This window comes from Myotis nattereri (genome assembly GCF_964212035.1).
Source record: "Myotis nattereri genome assembly, chromosome: 1".
Taxonomy (NCBI): domain Eukaryota; kingdom Metazoa; phylum Chordata; class Mammalia; order Chiroptera; family Vespertilionidae; genus Myotis; species Myotis nattereri.
The window spans coordinates 94,689,604-94,712,419 of NC_138075.1; the positions used below are offsets into that span (position 1 = coordinate 94,689,604).

Below are 22,816 nucleotides of genomic sequence, written 5' to 3' on the forward strand. Positions count from 1 at the left end.
AAACATCATTCCGTAACACGTACTCTGCTAAAATTATAATTATGGCTTATTACACAAAGAATCACTATAGCCCTTCCATGATGTTGGCATTATTTAAAAAAAAACACAACAATTCTATCAGTGACCCAAGTCATATATGGGTCTTAATACTGTAATTATTACTTAGTATACTACTTATACATTATTGAATTGCTACAATTTTATAAGTAGAACAGTTGACAAATGTATGCTTTGAGTCTGTTTTAAAATGTTCTTTGGAGAACATTAACTGTAATAAATGGTTAGTGTCTCCAGCCTCCCTTATCCTATCATACTGCTCTTTTCCCTCTAAAACCTGTGAGACAGAACTTGAATTACTTTCCATGCCATTCCAAATCCCCCAGTGGACTCAGGATTCTCCCTCCCCACATCCTGTTCTTCCCAAAGTTAACTGTGCATGACATTCTTTAGCAAGCATATAGACCATGTTGTTATATGATAATTTGATATAAGTATTTCATCCCTACTAAACAGTAAGTTCCTTAAGGGCAAGAAATTAATTCATTTCTGTGTTCCAGCACAAGTATGTAATACATGGCAGATGCTTAGGAAATATTTGTCAAATAAAAGAGTAAATATGTAAAATAAGTAGCCACTAAAAATCATGATAAAAAAAATATTTAATGAACTAAGAAAGTGCCCACACTATGCTATAAGTGTGGGGGGGAAACAATATGCAAATGGCTTTATGAAGTGTGTATGCGCGCACACACACACACACACACACACACACACACCCTCAAATGCTAATACTGAGGACATATCTAGGTAACAGTTTCATGTTTCCTTGTAGTTTTATATTTTTTATAACTTGCTTTTCTTAAAAAACTATATGGTTAAAATATGACTTAGAAATTTTAAATACACTGGTTTCTTTCTTTGTTTTTTAATCCTCACCCGAGGATATTTTTCTATTGATTTTTGGAAGGGAGAAAGAGAGAGAGAGAAAAAAATATTGAAGTGAGAGAGAAACATGGATTGGGTCAGGGCCAGGAATCAAACCTGAGACCTTCAGTCCATAGGCCAATGCTCTATCCACCCAGCCAAATTGGCTAGGGCTGAAATGCACTGATTTAAAATTTCATCATTGTATATTCTAGGTTAAGCTTTAAATGTGTCAATTATTTTAAAAGAACCTAATTATTAAATAAAGAACCCCAAACTAAAATGTTACACTGTTCTTATCCATTAAAAGCTTATGCTGGCATATATTCTTTTATAGCCCTGGTAACTTTATTTAAGCAAAAAAGGTAATAAGCAATTGTTGCATACTAATATTAAATTTTTGGAAAATTTGCATAGCGTTATTGAAATAATGTTTTGGACAGGTACTACTACATTTGTGGTTGACTAAAAATATACAAAAAGGTGAATCTTCCCCATCTAAGCCCTTTGTCCTCCTCAGAGGCCAGCAGAGTTGTCAATTTCTCATATATCTCTCAGAAGTATTCTAGGAATATGTGAGTATATAGTGTATGCATAAATCTTTTTAGATACATGCAGACAAGAGCACATAATACATAGGATTCTGCTTACAACTTTTTTCATTTTAATTACTCTAAGAATATTTTTTTTTAGGCTTTTCAAACTAGGTTTTTGCATCCTCAGGAGTCCTGGAACCAATTCCCTGTGCATACTGAGAGACAATATTTGTCTACATACACTCTATAGAAAGAGAACATATATTTTTATATGTATATTTAATACATTTAAAAATTCAATGACCCTAGGTTCCTAAAGAAATTAATCCAAAGAACAGCAGTTCTCAATACTTCTTCATGTAGGTTTATCAACTTCATTCAGATTTTTAAAAAGTTTCTTACCTCGTATTCCATACAAGGATCTGGGGAATCATCAGTACAATGGATAAATCTTTGAGGGGGAAAAAATGTAATTGAATCTCTTTTAATATTGTCAGTTTATGCACACACATAACTTATATTTAATGTGAGATTAGGTTTTACTAAAAGTATCCAGGAACAGAAGAATAATTTGAATTCAATGAACATGTATTAAGCACTACTTGATGTCAGGTCTAACTCCCTGAAATATTGTTTCTTTAGTCCTCAAAACCACTAGATGAGCTACTACGGTATAATCTTCATTTTTTTGTCAAAAACAAACGAAGAAAATAAGACCCAGTAAAGACCAAATTGGCAACCAAGCCAGGACTATAACCTAAATTGTGTCAACTGCAGGATTCCAAATGAAGGCAGGATGGCACTGCTGGTTTGCAATTCTCACTGGGTTCTTTAGGAATGATGCAGAAGTCTCTATGGACATCAACTCTGCCATCTAAAGTCACACAGAGTTAACCTAAACTTTCTCCCAAATGCCACTTAAAAAATAGTTGATAGAACTAGTCATTCCTCTGTTAAGTATATTGCTTCCTCCTCTAATCCTTGTTTTAATGAACAATTTTTCATATTGTTTATTAAATGTTTACCTATGCCAAAGCCTCACTAGGCCCTGGGAATGCTAAAAAGGTTAACAGTCTCTTGACCTGGAGGTTAGTCTGGTAGGGAAAGACTAACAGGTGGAGGAAGGATTTAAAAACACTGAGAACAAAAATAAAAATACTCTAACACAGTAGTTCTCAACCTTCCTAATGCCGCGACCCTTTAATACAGATCCTCATGTTGTGGTGACCCCCAATTTCATTGTTACAAATTGAACATAATTAAAGCATAGTGATTAATCACAAAACAATATGTAATTATGTATGTGTTTTCCGATGGTCTTAGGCAACCCCTGTGAAAGGGTTGTTCGACCCCCAAAGGGATTCGTGACCCACAGGTTGAGAACCACTGCTCTAATAGCACAAAGAAAAAAGAGATTGGCTCTTGTGACAGGGGAGGGGAAGAGACAGTCAAGAAGACTTCATTCAACAGGAAGAGAAGAGCCTGCATTGAAAGCAAAGGGAAGTGGTGTTTAGTCAGAGAGGGAAGTGAGAAGGGTCACACAGTATCATAGAACTACTGAAGGTCAGTACTGATGGAGTGTAGAAGGCAAGGGGAGAACTGCCAAAAGATGAGGTTGGGGAGAAATTTTGGACAAGGAATGATGGGTCTTGTTTGTCTACTGAGAAAAGTTGTACTTTCTTATACAGAAACTAGAGGCCTGGTGCATGAAAATTCATGCACTCGGGGGAGTCCCTCAGCTCGGCCTGCGCCCTCTCGCAGTCTGGGATCCCTCTTGCAGTCCGGGAGCCCTCCCTCCTCACAGCTCGGCTCGCTGCTCCTTAGCACTGCCTGAGAGGTGGGAGAGGCTCCTGCCACCACCACTGTGCTCCCCTGGCTTCTGGCTGAGTGGTGCTCCCCCTATGGGAGCGCACTGACCACCAGGGGGCAGCTCCTGCGTTGAGCATCTGCCCCTTGGTGGTCAGTGCGCGTCATAATGACCGGTTGTTCCACCATTCAGTCAATTTGCATCTTACCCTTTTGTTATATAGGATGGGGAGCTAGAAGAAGTTTCTAAACATGTGACAAAGATCATTCCATTTAAGCTTTAGGAATATCACTATGGCAATGGTACTAGGTAGCCTGGGGAAAGGATGGCAAACCAGAAGGCAGAAAAGACCAGGTGGAAGCTTGTTTAAATAGTCCTGGGGAGAGTTTAATTAAGGCAGCGGGAGTGGAAAGAGAGAGAAGCACTACATAAAGGCATTTCAGAGGCAGCGTCAATGCTACTTCTTGACTAACTGAAGTGAGGGATGAGGGAAAAAGAGGCCTGGATGACTCTGGGTGTCTGGCTCTGATGAATAGCTGGATGGTTATGAGAATGCCATTCACTAGGACAAGAAAAAGCAGAAGTGAGGTGAGGAAAATATGGAGGATAATTTTGTTTGCGTGTGTAGAGTTAGAAACATCCTGGAAGAAACACACAGAAATGTCCAGTAAGCAACTGGAAAGTCAAAAGAAGGAGGAGCTGAAGATAGTTATCTGGGAGTAATCATCACATGGGTACAAGAGCTGAAGTCCAGAAAGCAGCAATGATCACTTCAGGCAGAAGACTGAATCCTCGGGAAAACCAACAATTCCAGAGTGAGTAAAATATGCGGTCAAGAGACATTTTTATAAATACAATACACAAATAACACAAAAATACCTTTAAAGATATCTTAAGTAATTCACAAGTAAAAGTGAGTTTAAAAAGCTTTTAAATTTCTCGGAACGTTTGATTAGGCTAGAATTTTCTGTGATCATTTATGATTTACACTACGAACAATAGCAATTCTAATTTGTTTGGTTGACCAAAATCCTCAGGAATAGGAACTTTTATTCTAATAATGAGGCACTGACTGATATAATCTGAATCACAAAGACAGGCACATAGCAGGTGCTTTGTTAAAGTGGGTTGTCTCTGTGCTAGTGAACAGGCACCACATGAAGCATCTTACTTCTGCTGCCTCATTTAATCCTTGCTAATCCCATGAGGAAGTGCTATTATTATTATCCACATTTATAACATGACGATACCAGGGTGAGAAATCATATAAAAGCACTAAACCACAGGCTGCACTGCTTCCCTCAAGGGTAAAGGTCCTAGAACTGCTGTTATAAAGCTCTCAGAATTTCAATTAAAAAAAAAAAAAAAAAAAAGGAGATTCCAAAATGGCAGCAGAGTAAGCAGAAACTACACTGAAACTCTTCCAGGACCAACTAAAATACAGAAAACCATCCTGAAAAATCAACTGAAGACTAGCTGGAGAGAACCCTAATAACCAAGGATGGAAAGTGGAGACTGCTTTTTTTCCTATAGAGACTGATAGGAAGTGTGGAGGCACAAAAGCACTGCGATCCCACAGACAGAAGCTGAAGTTCCGGAGGAATATCTCAGCTGTGTGGGGTTCCCACTGAGAACTTGGGTCTAAATCCCAAATTGGGCTCCCTGCCCCAGAGCACCAGAACTGAGAGAGTTTCCCAAATAACATCTGGCTGTGAAAGGCAGCAGGAGTGCTGTCTGCCAGGGAGAGATGCCTGGAAATGCAGGCACCCTCTTAAAGGGCCAATGTACAAAAATTAAGTGTGCAGCTACCCACCATAGTCTCTGGCAGAGGGAGGGCAGAGTGGATTAGAGTTGTGTGAGGAGAGTCCAGGAGAGTTGTGTGATTAGAGTTGCGGTTGGAGCTCAGAGGAAGCCACCCCGGTTTCGTGTGCTGAGTCATTCCTCACAATATGGAGGACATCTTTCTCTGTGGACCTTTGTTAGCCAAGTGGTTTTTGCCTTGGGGGAAGGCAGTTGCCTGACACTGTAGGAAGACCTCTCACACCACTCTGTGGTCCATAGCCTGAAGCTAATCAAGACTGAGTGTCAACTGGTCTGCAGACAGAAGCGGATCTCTGGAGAATTTGAGGCTTTGCCTGATCACCTTCTGGGCCCAGGGCTAGCAAAAGCAGACCCTAGTACACATCTTGTTCCTTTCCTAAGGCACCTAGCCCCAGCAGAGGGAGCCACAAGCTGTGAATTGCTGATAGCTCCAAACAAAGTACTCAGAGCCAGTCAGAAACAGCATCTGACATTGTCCTGCACTGGAGATTGGATATCATAGCAGATCTACCTAATACACAGGCACAAATCCAAACAGGTAGTCAAAAAGACAAGCCCAAAGTGAAAGTACAGGAGAATTCTCCAGAGGAAGAACTAAACAAAATGGAGATAAGAAATTTATCAGATATGGAGTTCAGAATAATGATGGCAAAGATGCTCATCAGTGGGAAATAAAGAATGACAGACCACTAATAAAGATCACTGGAATGAATACACATAAGATTAGGGGAAGCTGAGAATCAAATCAGTGAATTAGGAGACATGGTAGAAAAAAATCATCCAACCAGAGAACCAAAAAGAAAAAACAATTAAAAACTGAAGGACAGCTTAAGGGTGATGTGGGACAATAAGAAATGTAACAATATTCACAAAATAGGAGTACCAGGAGGGGAAGAAAGTGAGCAAGGGCTAGAGAACAAGGTTGAAGAAATAATGGCAGAAAAATTCCCTAACCAGCTGAAGGAAAGTCACACAAGTTCAGGAGGCACAGAGAGTCCCAACAAGAGAAATCCAAAAAGGGCCACGCAAAGATACATCATAATTAAAATGTCAAAACTTAAAGACAAAGAGAGAATCATAAAAGCAACAAGAGAAAAGCAATTTGTTACCTACAAAGGAGCTCCCATAAGGCTGTCAACTGATTGATTTCTCATCAGAATCTCTAAAGGCCAGAAGGGAATGGCATGAAGTATTCAAGATAATGAAAAACAAGGATCTGAAACCAAGATTACTACACCAGCAAGGCTATCATTCAAAATAGATGGTGAAATAAAAAGCTTCCCAGACAAGCCAGCACTATAAGAAATGCTAAGGGAGCTGCTGTAATAAGAAGAAATAGAGAGAGAGAAATATAGGCATACAGGATTAAAATGGTAATAAATAAATACATATCAATAATAACCTTAAATGTAAATGGATTAAATGCTCCAATCAAAAAACATAGGATAGCTGAATGGATACAAAAATATGACATAATTTACGCTGTTACAAGAGACCCATCTCAGAACAAAAGACTCACATACAAAGAGAGTGAAGGGATGGGAAAAAATTTTTTTAAAAAGAATTTAAAAAATACATAAAAGTATAAAGTACATATGTGTTACTTTTCTAAGAAGTCAATTCAAGTTCACTTTAAAAGTTAATATTTTAGCTTCCAAATAACCAATAGTCATGATCATGATAAAACTGACTGACTTTCTTTTCTTAATTTAAATGTATCTAAAACAAATAAGAGAAATGAAAGGAGAGAAATGACACAGTAACTCGAATAAACAAAATAACATCGCATTATCTCAATGGTTAATGTAGCAACAGAACTACTACCACTTTCATTTCTGAAATGTGATTTTAATCATGTGGAAGCCATATTTTTGTAAATCTGATAATAGAGGATAGTCCTTATTAAAATAGTGTTCTATAAAAAACAAGGTAGATTAAGGGTTTCTATCTACCTGTTTTAAAAACACTATAGGAAAACCAAAGGAACATAAATCTTCTGGGAAAGACCCTAGGGGTACAAAAATTTTTTAATTTTTATAAGCATTTATTTGAACCAAACTGAGGACAATATCGGGAAGCAAGATCTCAAATGCTCTGTTATCTAATTTTTTCATGTTTCTATATTCCTACAAATTATGATTTCAACCCTTGGTTAACCCTTACTGCTACTTTAAAAGATACATATTACAATACATAGTTGCTTTCTGTTATCATATAACAGAAAGTGTTGATTGGTTTAGCATTTAATGTTATTTTTAAAACTTGACTAATTTCAAGGTAGCAATGCGAACATATGTGGCATTGTGAGGTTACTGGACAAGGCTTCTTCTTACTAAGATGATTAACCAGATGGCCAAGTTATCATTCCTGAAAGGAGAATAAAGTGGAGAGCCATATAGTTAAAACTGAATGTAAAGGTCAACAATAATATTTTCAAGAGCCCAATCCAAATACTGAAGGAATGTTGTATGTTGATATTTATATCCCATTTATATTCTGAAGAAGGTAAGTTGAAAAAGCAAAATTGAGTGAGAGAATTAAGAGTACTAACAACACTTGAACTTTTATGATCCTTATATAAATTTAATAGTCCTAATATTCCAGGTTTAAAAGAAAATCTTTAAATTAAGGCTACTTATTACATTGAGAATACTAGCAGAAACAATACTAGCAGAAAATATGAATATGCTAATAGAAACAAAGAAATCTCTTCAGTCATATCATATTTTAAAACATTTGCATTACTTATTCCCTCACTGCTCCTCTTAAAAGGCTGGCACCAAAAAATGAATTTACAAGCTCCCACTTCCTCTGAGCTCCAGTGCCGGGTGAGGCTCTGGAGGACCCAGACACATACAGGGAGAAACTGGACAGTCTGGCATGGGGCAGGAACTCAGGGACGACTTTCTTCCAGACAGAGATGCTAGCATCGGTCATTGTTCCCCTGCTGGGACCTCCCCGGGTCAGGGCTGACTGGCAGCCATTTCTGTTTGCTTTGCCCTGGTGATTCCCTGTGACCCTGCCCCACCCAATTTACAATCCCACCCAAGCTGTGTGCTGTGGCTTTTGCATATGAATGGTCTGTCCTTTCTCAGGCTAAAAACCTGTCAAACAAGCTGAAGCTGGGTGAGGGAGCCCCAAATCTATCAATAAAAGGCCCAAGACCCGGTACCAGCACCAGCCTGCCTTCCTCTATAGCTGGGCTTCATCTGGGCACTTCCAAACCTGATACAAAGAGGAGGAATCTGCAGATCCCTCTGTAGCTCCTAATGGATGGCCCCAGGCAGTGGCTGACTTTGGAGACCCAAGAGTCAGTATACCCAGTGGTCAGTGTGAGACCATACCAGATTACAACTCTTCAGATCCATGAACAACACACTCAAGGGGCAGACTCAGGGAGCACCAAAGCCCCACTGAAAGCAAGTCCTGCCCTATAAGGCTGTCTCCTACACAGCAGCTCTCCCACTATAGTCACAGCTGGTCCTCACAGCCAATTGGCTTGGAGGTCAATTCCTCCCAGTGACACCAACAGCAATCAAGGCTCAACTACAAAAAAACTGTGCACACAGCCCACAAAGGGGTGCACCAAGAGCGTCCACTTCAGGTGACTGGGGAGGCTGAGCCACTGGGCCCTATAGGACACCTACTACACAAGGCCACTCTATCAACTCAAGGAGACTTAGCAGCTACCCAACACATAAAAACAAACACAGGGAAGCAGCCAAAATGTGGAGACAAAGAAACATGTCACAAATGAAAGAAATGGAAGAAAGCAAACTACTGGATATAGAGTTCAAAATCACAGTTACAAGGTTACTCAAGAATCTTCTAGAGACCTCTGAGGAACTTAGTGAGACTTTCAAGGATCTTAATGAGAATGCCAAATAAAAAATGGAAAAGGACCAGTCATAAATTAAGCACACACTGACTGAAATAAAGAATCATATACAGGGATTCAATAGTAGACTAGAGGACCCCAAGAATCAAATCAATGATTTGAAATACAAGGAAGCAAAAAACACCCAACCAGAAGAGAAAAAAGAAAAAAGAATCCAAAAATATGAAGACAGTGGAAGGAGCCTCTGGAACAACTTTAAGCATATCAATATCCGAATTATGGAGGTGCCAAAAAAAGAGAGAGAACAAGATATTAAAAACTTATTTGAAGAAATAATGACAGAAAACTTCCCCTATCTGGTGAAAGAAATAGACTTACAAGTCCAGGAAGCACAGAGAACCCCAAACAAGAGAAAAGACAAAAAGAGAATCTTAAAAGCAGCAAGAGAAAAACAGTTACCTATAAGGGAATGCCCATACTACTGTCAGCTGATTTCTCAACAGAAACTATGCAGGCCAGAAGAGAGTGGCAAAAAACATTCAAAGTGATGAATAGCAAGAACCTACAACCAAGATTACTCTACCCATCAAAGCTATCATTCAGAATTGAAGGTCAGATAAAGAGCTTCACAGACAAGAAAAAGCTAAAGGAGTTCATCACCACCAAACCAGTATTATATGAAAAGCTGAAGGGTATTCTTTAAGACGAGGAAGAAGAAAAAAGTAAAGATAAAAAATATGAATCACAAAGTGACAAATACATATCTATCAACAATTAAATCTAAAACTCAAATGAATAAAAATCTGATGAACAGAATAAACTGGTGAATGGAATAGAATCAGGGGCATGGAAATGGAACAGACAGACAATTCTCAGAGGGAAAGGGGTGTGGGGGGGTGCGGGAAGAGATTAGACTGCCGGGAGCCAGTCCATCCTTGCTGTTTCAAAGGACCTGGCATATATGGCATACTGTTCTTAATATGTTTGCTCACCTTGGCACTATGTGTTTTAACCAAGGTCTCCTCTCTGAGAAAGGTTGTTTCCCCAGGTAGGGATTTTCCCCTGAAGTTAGGGAGGGAATAAAACCGCTCAACTAAGTGCCAGGCAGGTAATTAATCACTTTAACTATGAACAATCATGCTTAAGCTACATAATCTTTACTCCCTGGAATGGAGATAAGAAACGCCCTAACCTTTGTAATAGAGATTGATAGGATTGAATCAACTGGTATAAATACAGATGTAACAAGACAGCAAGACACAGAACTTAGGACACAGAACTTAGAAGACAGAACCTACACAGAACCTACAGACAGAAGAACTTCGCTGGAGAGAACATGGCAAAAGATCCTGGACTGAACCTGACTACAGAAATTGGCAAGAGAACCTGACTAGAACCTGGTGACTGAACCTGGCTGGAGAACCTGGACAGAACCTGGCTGGAGAACCTAGCGAGGGAACATGGCTACAGAACCTGGCTGGAGAACCTGGAGAACCTAGCAAGAGAACATGGACACAGAACCTGGCTGGAGATCCGAACCAGAACTTCGTTGGAGATCCAGACCAGAACTTGGCTGGAGATCCTGGCTAGAGATCCTGCTAGGCTGCTGATCAACTGAATGCTGCTTCTGTGTCCTTCCTTCTTCGCCGACTCCGTCTACGCCTTTGGGAACCCCTGGACCTGCTGGGGTTGGACCCCGGCATTAAACAAAGATCTTATATGCATGTATGGATTACCTATAGATACAGACAACAGGGTGGTGAGGGCCTGGGGTGGGAACCAGGTGGAGGGGAGAGCTATGGGGGGAAAAAGAGGGACATCTGTAATAATCTCAACAATAAAGATTAATTAAAAAAAATATTTTAAATCTTGGGAAGAAAAATAAATACAGAGCAAAGGGGAAATTAAACATCAAAATTCTGGTGGTACAGCTTTATTGCTCACCAGGAACCAAAATAAGAGTTCTGGCAAACAGATTCTATTTCTTCAGATTTCACTGGTGGCAGAAAAGGTAAGGTAAAAGTAAAATGACAATGAATTAAGGGTGATTAGGTGTGTTCATACTAATGTTCATAGAATTTTTCTTCAAAAACAACCTAAAGCAGAAAACTGTCATTAAATAAGTGGGCCTTAAAAATCATGAGGTAAAAGTTCTGTTAGGTCCCGCTTATGCACCAAGTTTTACTCCTGAAACTGTATGCTGCTGAATTTTAGCATTAATAACCAGTTTTGTGATAATCTTGAGAAAAAATGTACAAAAATTATGTTGAAATAGCTGCGTATAAGTTACTAAGACAAGTGAAATGTCCTGACCTCTAGTTAAATCTCCTTAGTCACAAGCCCCCCAAAGAAAAAAAAAAATAATGGATTAATTTTTCACTTAGCCCAAGTGAGTGTCAGATATCTTTTTCTAGATTGGGCAACTGAAGTGATAGTTAATCAATAAAATAATTAATGAGCCCTGACAGGTTTGGCTCAGTGGATAGAGCGTCGGCCTGTGGACTGAAGGATCCCAGGTTTGATTCCAGTCAAGGGCATGTACCTTGGTTGTAGGCACATCCCCAGTGGGAGGTGTGCAGGAGGCAGCTGATCGATGTTTCTCTTTCATCGATGTTTCTAACTCTCTATCCCTCTCCCTTCCTCTCTGTAAAAAAATCAATAAACTATATTTTTTAAAAATACTATTAATAATAATTAATGAAAGCCTTATGACTCAGCAAGTCTAATCACATAGAATGTTTATATCTGGGCAAATACACTCAGCAAGTAAAATGCAAGCAGATTATTTCAAATGTGTCCTATTTTAACTTCCCCTTTTTAAAGTTTCTTAGGTACGATAACCATTTGACGAACAGGAAAAATAGGTGTACTTAATATTCTGTATCAAATTACAATGGTGGTAGACAAAACTGAAGGTCTACCCTTTAGCTATTCCCAACCTTCATCCTTGCTAACAGAGTTGTGACTGTTCCTATCAGGAAGCACTTGAGGTCTGATATCCCCTCTGGGACCCCAGGGGTACACGTGTTGACTAATCTTTAGTAGTCCTCATGGCGAGGGCCTGGACAGTAGCATCAGGATCAACTGGGAAAGTTGGAAATTACACTCTTGGGCACCACTCCCATCCTACTAAAGCAGAAACTCTGGGGGTGGGGACCAACAATCTGTGTTTTATCAGACTCCCCAGATGATTCTTATGCCTGCTAAGTTTGAGAGACCCCTGGTCTAAACCAATCACAGCATTTCTGTTCCCTCTGCCAGCTACTGGATTAGGCTGGGTAACTGTGCAAAGAATGAGCCTGACAGGAAGTATCCTGGGAAGCTTCCAGAATGCTTTACTTGCTCACATACAAAGGAGAGGAAATATGCCCTATTTTTTATTCAGGTACTGTCATGTCTTTATGGGATACCTGGAATTATAACAGCAATCCTGTAACCATTTGGTGAGAAACCCAAATACCAAGCCAATAGCCAAGGATGACAGCAGGGAAAGACTGAAGGAGTCTGGGTCCCTGGTAACCATGACAAGCTACAGATTAACCTAGAAAAATGCCATTGGCAGGCTTCTTGTTAAATAATATCTTTTAAAAAACCCTATATGTGTAAATTATTTTTAGTTGGCCTTCTGTTAACTTGCAATCCTGATAATATCTTTGTGGGGGTTTTTTTAAGGCAGGTCCCAAAATAGTATAAACAACATAATCTCACTTTCATAATATTACACAATTTTATACATACCTATAACTATATATTACAATATTTTATTCTATTCTGTTGTATTTTAATTTCAAGCATTTTGAAAAGGAGAAATCATAACTTTATTAAGTAAAAGTACAGAGAACATTTAGAATGATGTTGTTGAAATTATATTCTGGTTTTGTTTCTACTAACTAGCTTGTTAAAATAAATTACTGATAGATTTAGGCTTCAATTTTCTAACTGATCAAAGAAATGATTAAGTCACTGACATTGTCCTACCCAATTTAAAGAATTATACTCTTAATTTAATCTTTAAGGGGTCCTAAAAGAACTCTGTGACAAAAGTTCATATTTCATTAAAGTTCCTATCAATAAAGATTTTTATGTTATAACTAGAGGCCTGGTGCATGAATTCATGCACAGGTGGGTTCCAGCCAGCCCAGCCCCAATTGATCGAGCTGGGCCAGCAGAGGGAGGGGCCGTGGGTGGTTGGCCAGCCGGCCCTGCCCCTGGTTGAACTCCTGGTCAAAGGGACAATTCTCATATTAGCCTTTTATTATATAGGATTAGACTTACTAATTGTTCTGTAATTGGCTACTGACAAACATTTCCAGAAAAGGATGACATAATAGTGCTACTGGGCTGAAAGCTGAGTGCTTGGCATTAGATCTTGCCAACTCCCAATTATTTATATGAAGAGAAGGATGGTATTCTGTGGCTAAACATTCTTAATTCAAGGCTTCAAATTCACCTGATAACTTAACTTCTTTCCCATGCAAAAGTCAAAAGGTACAAAATGCAAAACAACTGACTCATATTTCCACTGGAATCACAGTTAAATTCATGTAAGACAAAAGGGAGAGATGGGCAAAGAGGAGACAGATCATTAAGCTGGAAAGGTGATTTAGAAAACCAATAGTCACAGGGAATTCAAAGTGGTTACAATTATTTTTGGGAAGAAAAAGATTTTCTCATACTCTCACTACAACTAATATTAAAGGTGCACAAAAATCCAGACCTGATGAATTAACAGACAGTATTTTTAATGTAAAATATTTCAAGACCTCTTTACTTAAAGCATTAGATGTCAAAAGGCTTTATATCAGAAAAAAGATAGTCACGACTTCCTCTAATCAGAGGCTATCTCCTAGAATAAAAATGCTACTGCGTTATTACTAAAACAAGGGCTACATATACCTAATACCAATATTATTACTTAACTTCATTTTCTTTAATGAATACTAAATCCATATGCTCAAGCTGCAAACTCAGATGCAAAAGAATTGATGAATAACTGACATGTAGTAAATTTATTTTTTTCCTGCCAGGCTCCTCTTCAAAAAAGAATTTGAAGCTAAAATAAATGAATGGGCAGGAAAACTAAATTGCATGGATGAGGAAGAAATGGCATGCATATACAATATTTTCAGCTGCTTAAGTTTCTAAATTTTGTGGTATGCTTTACGTTAGAGGTCAGTTTAAAGATTAGTTGAGATAACTAGTTTGGTAGGATGAGAAATCTAGAAGAATAACTGCTATTTGATGACAGAACAAAAGAAGCATAAAGAGATCACCCACAGCTCAACAGTACAGTTCTGCTGTCTGCCTACCATGACATGAGCCGACTCAAGTTCTTTAGCAATAGAGTAACTGGCAAAGGAAGAAAAACAGCAATTACACTTGTAGAAATTTCCCTTTATCCTAGAGAAAAATTAGAAAAGTACACAAAGATTTACATATTCACTGCAGAGTTGTATATAAGGACAGAAGACTGGTCAAACAAATTATGCCATCACTATCCAGAGGAATATTAGTAAGGTAATTTAGAATAATGATGCATTTAAGTATTTAATAACACATACAAATGTTTGCTATACACTACAAGTGCAAAAGCAGTCTACTAAACAATATGAACTATATGATTCCGTTTTTGTTTTAAAAAATTAGAATACAGTTAAATATATATATATATATATATATATATATATATATATGTACACATGTGTAGATAAGATTTTCTAAGTATATCAAACTAAACTGTGGTGAGATCATGGATACTTTTACATTTCCTGTTTTTGTTTAGCTATAGTTCCTAATTTTGTTTTTTTATGATAAGCATATACTGGGGGTGAGGTTTTTTATCTTTTTCTTTTAATTACAGTTGACATTCAGTATTATTTTATATTAATTTCTGATGTAAAGAACAGCAGTTAGACATGTATATACTAGTTTTATAATATGAACAAAAGTACCAAAACATATAATGGGTGGATATATAGAAAGCCCATTTAGGAATATTCATTGTATAGCAATTTCTATAAAGGAAAAAGAAAGGTTTGCTTTAAGAGATCATTTGACAATATGAAATAGACTTGTTACATGGAACTGCTGTTTACAATAGTTCTAGGTCTAATGAAATTTCATCTACAGAAAATATCTCAGAAATAGGGAAACTACTGACATGGAGAACAAGAAACATACTTACGGTTGAGTGAAGTCACGAGTGATGAAATCAGAACTCTTGAACAGTAGAAAGATGTCGCTGAGGGTTTTACATTTCAGAGAACTATTCATTGCTATCCAGTACGCATCCTAAATAATAAAACACATACAACTTAGTATTTTGCCAAATTAGTTACTATGAATGAATCGTAGGCCTGTATACCAAGTTAATAATGCTTACTTCTACATGGGCTTAAAGAAAAAAGCCAGGTAAGAATTTAACTATACTGTCAAATGTCAATTACACTTCTAAACAATGAATAGCATCACCATTGCATGTTGACACTCAGTTATAAACACAGATGTTAAAGCTCTCACCCTTTTAACTCAGGCAAAGCATTTCCCTAGGTTTTTCTGGCTAATGATGAAAGAAGGGGGGTGGGGGGGGAGAGGAGGGGTAAGGTATCAGAAATGCTAACTCTTGGGCTAGAAGACAGAGGTGTAAATAAACAGGCTGACCAACTACTCTCTAAAAGGAGATCCTTTATCTTCTTCCTGTTTCGGGAGAGCTAGAACACCTGAAGTTTGATAATAGAGCACTTAAGACCCAAGTCTATCAAATATGGGAGAGTGGAAGTGGTGAGATATTCTGAACCATCACAATTTTAAATGATGAATCATACATATAAACAAAACAAAAAAAAAGGAAGAATATCAGGCATAATAGGCACAAAACTTAGTGAAACATGCCTAAAAATGACAAAATAATTGTAATTTAAAAACATACTTCTCCCATAGATAGATCAGACACAGGACAATAAAATATTTTTGAGAGCCCTAGCCAGTTTGGCTCAGTGGATAGAGCGTCAGCCTGCGGACTGAAGGGTCCCAGGTTCAATTCCAGTCAAGGGCACATGCCGGGGTTGCGGGCTCGATCCCCAGTGGGGGGCATGCAGGAGGCAGCCAATCAATGATTCTGTCTCATCACTGATGTTTCTATCTCCCCCTCTTCCTTCCTCTCTGAAATCAATAAAAATATATTTAAAAATAAATAAATAAAAATAATAATTTTGAGAAAACTAATGATTATTTTAAAAACTATCTACAATATGGAAAAACACTGGTACATAGTAGGCACTCAATAAATAAGAACAAATGAGTAACTTAAAACCACAAATAATTTATCCAATTTAAGTGGAAAGCCTCAACCTAGTTCAGTAGTAAGGAATGATTCAAATTACTGCTTATATATATAGTAAAAATGAGTTTCAGTAACTTCTTTTAAATTTTTCCCATTGAAAAAGATGAAGAACTTCTGATTAAAATGTATATTGAACACAGAGATTTGACTCCATTAAAACAACAGTATATACACTGAAACCATGCAACTAAATAAACAAGACAATTATTAACTCCAGGGAAAACAAAATATTGAATAAGAACATATAAGTAACTATAATCCTATATAATAAAAGGGTAATATGCAAACTGACCCTAACAGCAGAATGACTGGGAATGACTGTTCATTATGACACACACTGACCACCAGGAGGCAGACACTCAATACAGGAGCTGCTCCCTGGTGGTCAGTGCGCTCCCACAGAGGGAGCTCTGCTCAGCCACAAGCCAGGCTGACGGCTGCCAGTACAGCGGTGGTGGTGGGAGCCTCTCCTGCCTCCTCAGCAGCGCTAAGGATGTCCGACTGCAGCTTAGGCCTGTTCCCCGCTGGCAAGTGGACATTCCCCAAGGGCTGCCGGGCTGCCAGAGGGATGTCTGACTGCCAGCTTGGGCCCGATCCCCCAGGGAGCGGGCCTAAGCCAGCAGGTGGACATCCTCCGAGGGGTCCCAGACTGCAAGAGGGCATAGGCTGGGCTGAGGGACCCCCTCGAGTGCACAAATTTTTGTGCACCGGGCCTCTAGTATAGTATATATCAAGTGTGTACATAGTGTTTGCATAATCATAATATTAGAAACCCTGAACACTAATCTAATAAAAAGTATATTGCTATGATGAGAATAGTAGAATAGGAAATAGTGAGAACCAGAGATAAAAGTTGAATCTTTCTGTTCCAGAGTAGGAAGCTAATAATAAATACATAACATTGAAGAATAAAGAAGTAGGAGAAAATAACAAAATATACTAAAATATTTGAAAGCCTCTGAGGAATGGGAAATGGTGAAGCAAAGCATGTCAGGACCTGCTGATTTTTTAAGAAAGCGTCCAGGGCTCTTGAAAATTTAAACAATGTATATATGTTATTAACTTTAATAAGTGAGAATAAACATTAAATTAAATAAATCTCATTCATTTTAGAATAAAGATAAGCATGAGATGATTTCTAAAAATGCAAAGAAGTCTTTGATTCTTTCAATGACCTTTGCTGTCATAAAATTGTTTTCTATTGGATTAGAAAAATAGTAAATTTTTCCACACACCCTAACTTAAAAAAAAATCTTGTTGACGAAATGTTAAAATAATAAAACAACGTAAGAAGGTATCAGTTGATTTCTCAAACTGCTCTATTTCTAGATCCTGTGAGATTTAAATTTTACCCCTTTCCAATAGAGAAATATCTTTGTTTAACTGAACAGCTAAAGTTTTGAAAAGGACACAACATAGATTTTCTCATATTTCTAGCATGATCAGCAGCACAAGAGATTGAAACGGTCTTTTGGCAAAATGTACAGTACTTTACAGAGCCAGGAAAGTGTACTACAAAATCAGGAAAATAAAATAACAAGGGAAAATAAAAATAAATTCCATGGCATTTTCCCTAGACTTAGGAATGTAATGAGCCCTTCTGTGGGGACATAAAATGAAATGAATAGCAAAGCAAAGAATACTCAAACAATGAGAGATTTACTGATGTGGCCTACCCTTGGGGCACTCCAGTTAAGCTTAGGAAATACACTGCCCCCAAGGGAATTGATAGCTTCTTGGACTGTCGTGGTGAACTCAGGAAATTCCGGTGCCTAAAGAGAAAAGAAATTATTTGCAAAAGTCAATATCATCACAATAAATATAGAAAACATGATCAAAATCTCAAGGTTAAACTACCCAGCGTGTTAAAAAATAATTCAGAATACAAATCACTATCAGAAACCTGAACTCAGTTAAACAGAATCCATGATCAAATAACATCTGCCAAAAAGGGGAAACGTGCCCAAATGTCACTTTCCAAAACAAATAAAACCCATAAACTAAAGAGACAGATGTCACAAGGCACCTGGGGATTTGAGGAAAGAAATTATTGGTTCTTTAACACCTACATAAAACCAGTATTTATTAAGTGAAAAGATATAGATGGAGTATCACTTGTACATACAGTCCCAATTCTCAGAAATAACTCCTGACATTTAAAAGGTCCAGAAGCCTTTTCATTTGCAGGAACAGATTCTTGGATAAATGCCCCAAAGGTTTCATGAGAATGAGAATAAATTATGTGATAAAACTGTATTTAAACACTACTTATTTCCTGACAAGTTTTAATATAAACGAACCTCAAAAACAGGATCTTGGTGAAATTAAAGTGTTCTTTCTTTTTTGGTTGATTTGAAAATCCCTATCTTATATAAGTAAGAAACTAAAACATTCTAAGTGTCATTTCAGCCAGGAAGTAGATAGAACTACTGTTGTGAAGGAACTTAATGCGATTAGTATGCTTTGCCTCAAGCCTATGTCACTATGAAAGGAACACACAAAAATAAAGTACAGAAAAGGGGAATGAGAGATGTGAAGTGGAGCCTGCAGGAAAGATAGAACACAAAGATATTAACAGATACTCAACAAAGTCACAGGTATCCCTTAATTTATGCTGCCATCTACTGGGCAGCTGCAAATTCTGAAAAATCCAGTAATAACAAGTTCTTCCATAGGGGCGAAAATGTTAAAACAGTCTGAAATTAGCTAAACTACATACTGCAAAATAAATCAAATGGCTTATACCAGTGATTTTCAACCAGTGTGCTGCACATACTGCATGAGGCACACTGATGTGCTACAAGAATTTTTAAAACAGCAATACCTGACTATTTAATCAGAGGCATTGACCTCTTTTCCCTCCAACTGTCAAATTAAAAAATACAACAGTCAACAGAATAGCTGTCTGGAGTGAATTAATCAAAATTATACTTAATTTTTTTTGGTCAGATGGGAAAAATATATATTTTTGGTGTGCCACAGGATTTTAGTAATTAGTTTATGTGCACCTTGAGATGAAAAAGGCTGAAAAGTCATCTAAAATAATAAAAGTGTAATATGCTAATTAGACCGGACGTCATTCAGGACTAAGCTGGGGCTGCAAGGGAAGCCCAGGTCCCGGTGCCAGAAGGAAACCAGTACTGGCAGCTGGGGAAAGAAAGGCCTACTCTTGCATGAATTTCATGCATCGGGCCTCTAGTTGGCTTATATTCATCTCCAACATCTAACCCATTATGACAGAGAGAAAACTGTGACAAGAATCTGGGAAATAGGCCAAACAATGTAAGTTTTAAAAAAATGGAAATATATAACTAGAAAGTAACTTTAAGCAGTAGGCTAATGAGAAAAGATCAGAGAGATCAAGGGCAAGTCAGACAAACTTTTTTTTTTTTTTTTTTTTGGCTACTGATGAACATGACCTCTAGACTAATTAGCAGCATCTTTTAGTTATTCAACAGCCTGCCACTATATCTTCTGTTTTACTTTTTCAGCTTAGATACATAAAATTAAACTCTAGCGAGAGGCTTTCAAAATGAGTAACAGCCTTGAGTCCTTAATTTTCCATTTGCCTTTCCCCATCAAAAGAAATTACCATTTATGCTAAGCCAATAATTTCCTTATAAGCCCCTGAATTTGCTGACTTGGCTTCCCAGGAGCTCTATTCACAAAAACACTTACCTACATTAGCAATAATTTCAACAAATGGCATAGTTACACAAAATTTACAATCTGAAGAGATTCAATCTTCAAAGGTAACAAAATTTAATTTTCCTACCCCATTAAACTTAACATATAAGGACTGCCTTAAATTTATGTATTACATTTTAAAGGAGGTGATTGATTCCCTAAATCTTCAAATTATTCAATTTTAAGAAATCCTGCTACAAGAACCCTAATATCAACTTAAATTATAAAAAGTTTATGCACTGTAGAGAAAAATTTGTGCTTCAGTGGAAAACTATGTATTGTCTACATATAGCACTCCCTTCTGGGTTATCTGATTCTAGCTTAGTCTTCCAGCTATTTTATAATGTGGTAAATTGTAGGTAAGCAGTAACAATGAAAAGTGTTTCTTATGGATGTGAAAATTCAATCCTGACCAACAGAAATCCAGTTGTCTTCTCTCCCATCATTGAGAAAAAACTAGTTCTGCCTCATTTACATATTCATTTCAATATTCCTAATCTATAAATGTATCTGTTTTGGGATTCTCTCTCTTACTTTAAATCCTCACTGAAGAATATGTTTATTAATTTTTTAGAAAGGAAGGGGGAGAGAGAAACATCAATGTGAAAGAGAAACATTGACCAGTTGCCTCCTGTACATGCCCCCACTAGGGATCCAACCCACAACCTAGGTAAGTGTCCTGACCAGGAATCAAACCCACAATGTTTTGGTGTACAGGATGATGCTCTAATTGAGCCACCTAGCCAGGGATTTTTTATTTTTCTCCAGAGAGAGAGAGAAGAAAGAAGTAAAGAGGAAGGAAGGGAGGGAGGGAGGGAGGGAGGGAGGGAGGGAGGGAGGGAGGGAGGGAGAAACACTGATCTGTTGTTGTTCCACTAATTTTTATGCATTCATTGGTTGACTTTTGTATCTGCTCTGAGTGGGGATCGAACCTGCAACCTTGGGGGTATTGGGACAATGCTCTAACCAACTGAGTTACCTGGCCAGGGCTTAATTTTTATTTACTGATTTTAGGGAGAGAGAGGAAGGGAGACAGAGACAGACAAAAAGAAACATCGCTTTGTTCCACTTATTCATGCATTCATTGGTGGATTCTTTTATGTGCCCTGATGAGGATCAAACCCAAAACCTTGGCATATCAGAATGATGTTCTAACCAACTGAGCCACCAGGCCAGGGCTTTTGGGTTCTCTTTGAATCAGTTATAATAACTGTCTAACTCCCTCATGAGTTCAACTGCAAAGTGTATTGAAGAATTTTATATTTATAGGGAAGTCATGCTTCTACCTTTTTCTGAAAATTATCTTACAACTAATTTAACTAACAGGAATCTTTTAAGCTCATAGCTCCAGTTGATTTTAAGTTTGCATAACACCTCAGTTGTCATGGAAAAGGTTCCATTATAAGTGGAATAAAAATCCATACTTTAATCATATCCCTGGGTTTTCTGTGATCTGGACTCACCTATCTTTCCAACTTTATCCACCAGCACACCCCTGCACCACACCCATTCAGAAAGGGTATTTCTTTAAAAATATTTTTTTAAACCATAGAATGTTTTCAATATACAAAAAAATATTAACACACTCAACAATTTGGCAAATATCCAATAATTTGATTCAGACCTTTAAATTTTTTAAGGGGAAAAAGCAGTACAATACAAATGAAGCTTTTTACTTCCTTGTTCTCCATAATCTTTCCCTCTCCCCAAAGGCAACCATTATTAGTAATTGGGCATATTCTTCTGTAGTCATTATTTTATACTTACAAAACGTGTGTCTGCCCATAAAATATAACATTTCAAAATTTTAACATAACTGCTGTCATACGATATACTTTTAGCTTTGAAACACACTATTGTGCTTTTGATATTTACCTATCTTCTCCCCCAACCCTATTTTTAATTCTGTTTTTTTCTGTGTGTGTGTGTGTGTGTGTTTTAAGTATTTATTGATTTCAGAGAGGAAGGGAGAGATAGAAACATCAATGATGAGAGTCACTGACTGGCTGCCTCCTGCATGCCCCCCAGTGGGGATCGAGCCTGCAACCTGGGCATATGCCGTGACCAGAATTGAACCGAGGCCTCCTAGTTCAGAGGTAGATGCTCAATCACTGAGTCACGCCAGCTGGGCTCAATGTTTTTGTATCTACGCTAATGGACAATTACCATTCACCAAGACCTTGTATTTTTCCACTTTGGATCTTGGCTCACATTCCCCTAAGAGTGTTCTTCTTTCATGAATGTCTTCCCTGCCCAACATCTAGTGAAACCCAATCACTTTTTCAATTAATTTTTTATTTTAAAATAATTTCAGACTTTTAGAAGCATTAAGAGAAACAAAATTTCCTCTTCACCCAGGCATTTTATCACATTTGCTTTATCATTCTCCCCTCAACTCCTTCTCAATATATAACCATGTAGCTGTTGTGTATTTATTTATATCTACACATAAGACACATTTTCCCTATACTCTTTTAAAGTAAGTTGAAGTCATAATGCCCATTTATGCCAAAATACTTCGGTACATATTTCCTAAAAATAACATTATTTTACATAACCTAGCAAAATTGTCAAAATCAGGGAGCTAACACTGATAAGTACCTTTTTCTCACTGACAGATCTCATTCAAAATGTACCCATTGTCCTAAAAATATCTTTTACAGCAAAAGAAAACATTTTTTTCTGACCCAGGATCCAGTCTAGAATTGTGCATTGCCTTTAGTCATATCTCTTTCATCTCCTTTAATCTATAATAGTTTCTCTCTCTGTTCTTTATTTTTCATGACCTTGACATTTTTTAAGGTTATAGGGCAGTTATTGTGTGGAATTTCCAAAATGATGGATTTGTGATATCTCCTCAT

The 22,816-nt window shown here is 37.6% G+C and overlaps 1 protein-coding gene across 4 annotated transcripts in view; it reads right to left on the reverse strand.

Annotated features, from left to right (window-relative positions):
* Positions 1-22,816, reverse strand: part of CDC123 (cell division cycle 123) — a 75,170-nt gene that overhangs the window by 26,433 nt on the left and 25,921 nt on the right. For all 4 annotated transcript variants that reach the window (XM_081087415.1, XM_081087416.1, XM_081087417.1 and 1 more), the window contains 3 exons: positions 17,945-18,040; positions 15,111-15,217; positions 1,863-1,911 (listed from right to left, as the gene is read on the reverse strand). In XM_081087415.1, the coding sequence (XP_080943541.1) occupies positions 1,863-1,911; positions 15,111-15,217; positions 17,945-18,040 (252 nt within the window). The remainder of the gene's footprint in view (positions 1-1,862; positions 1,912-15,110; positions 15,218-17,944; positions 18,041-22,816) is intronic.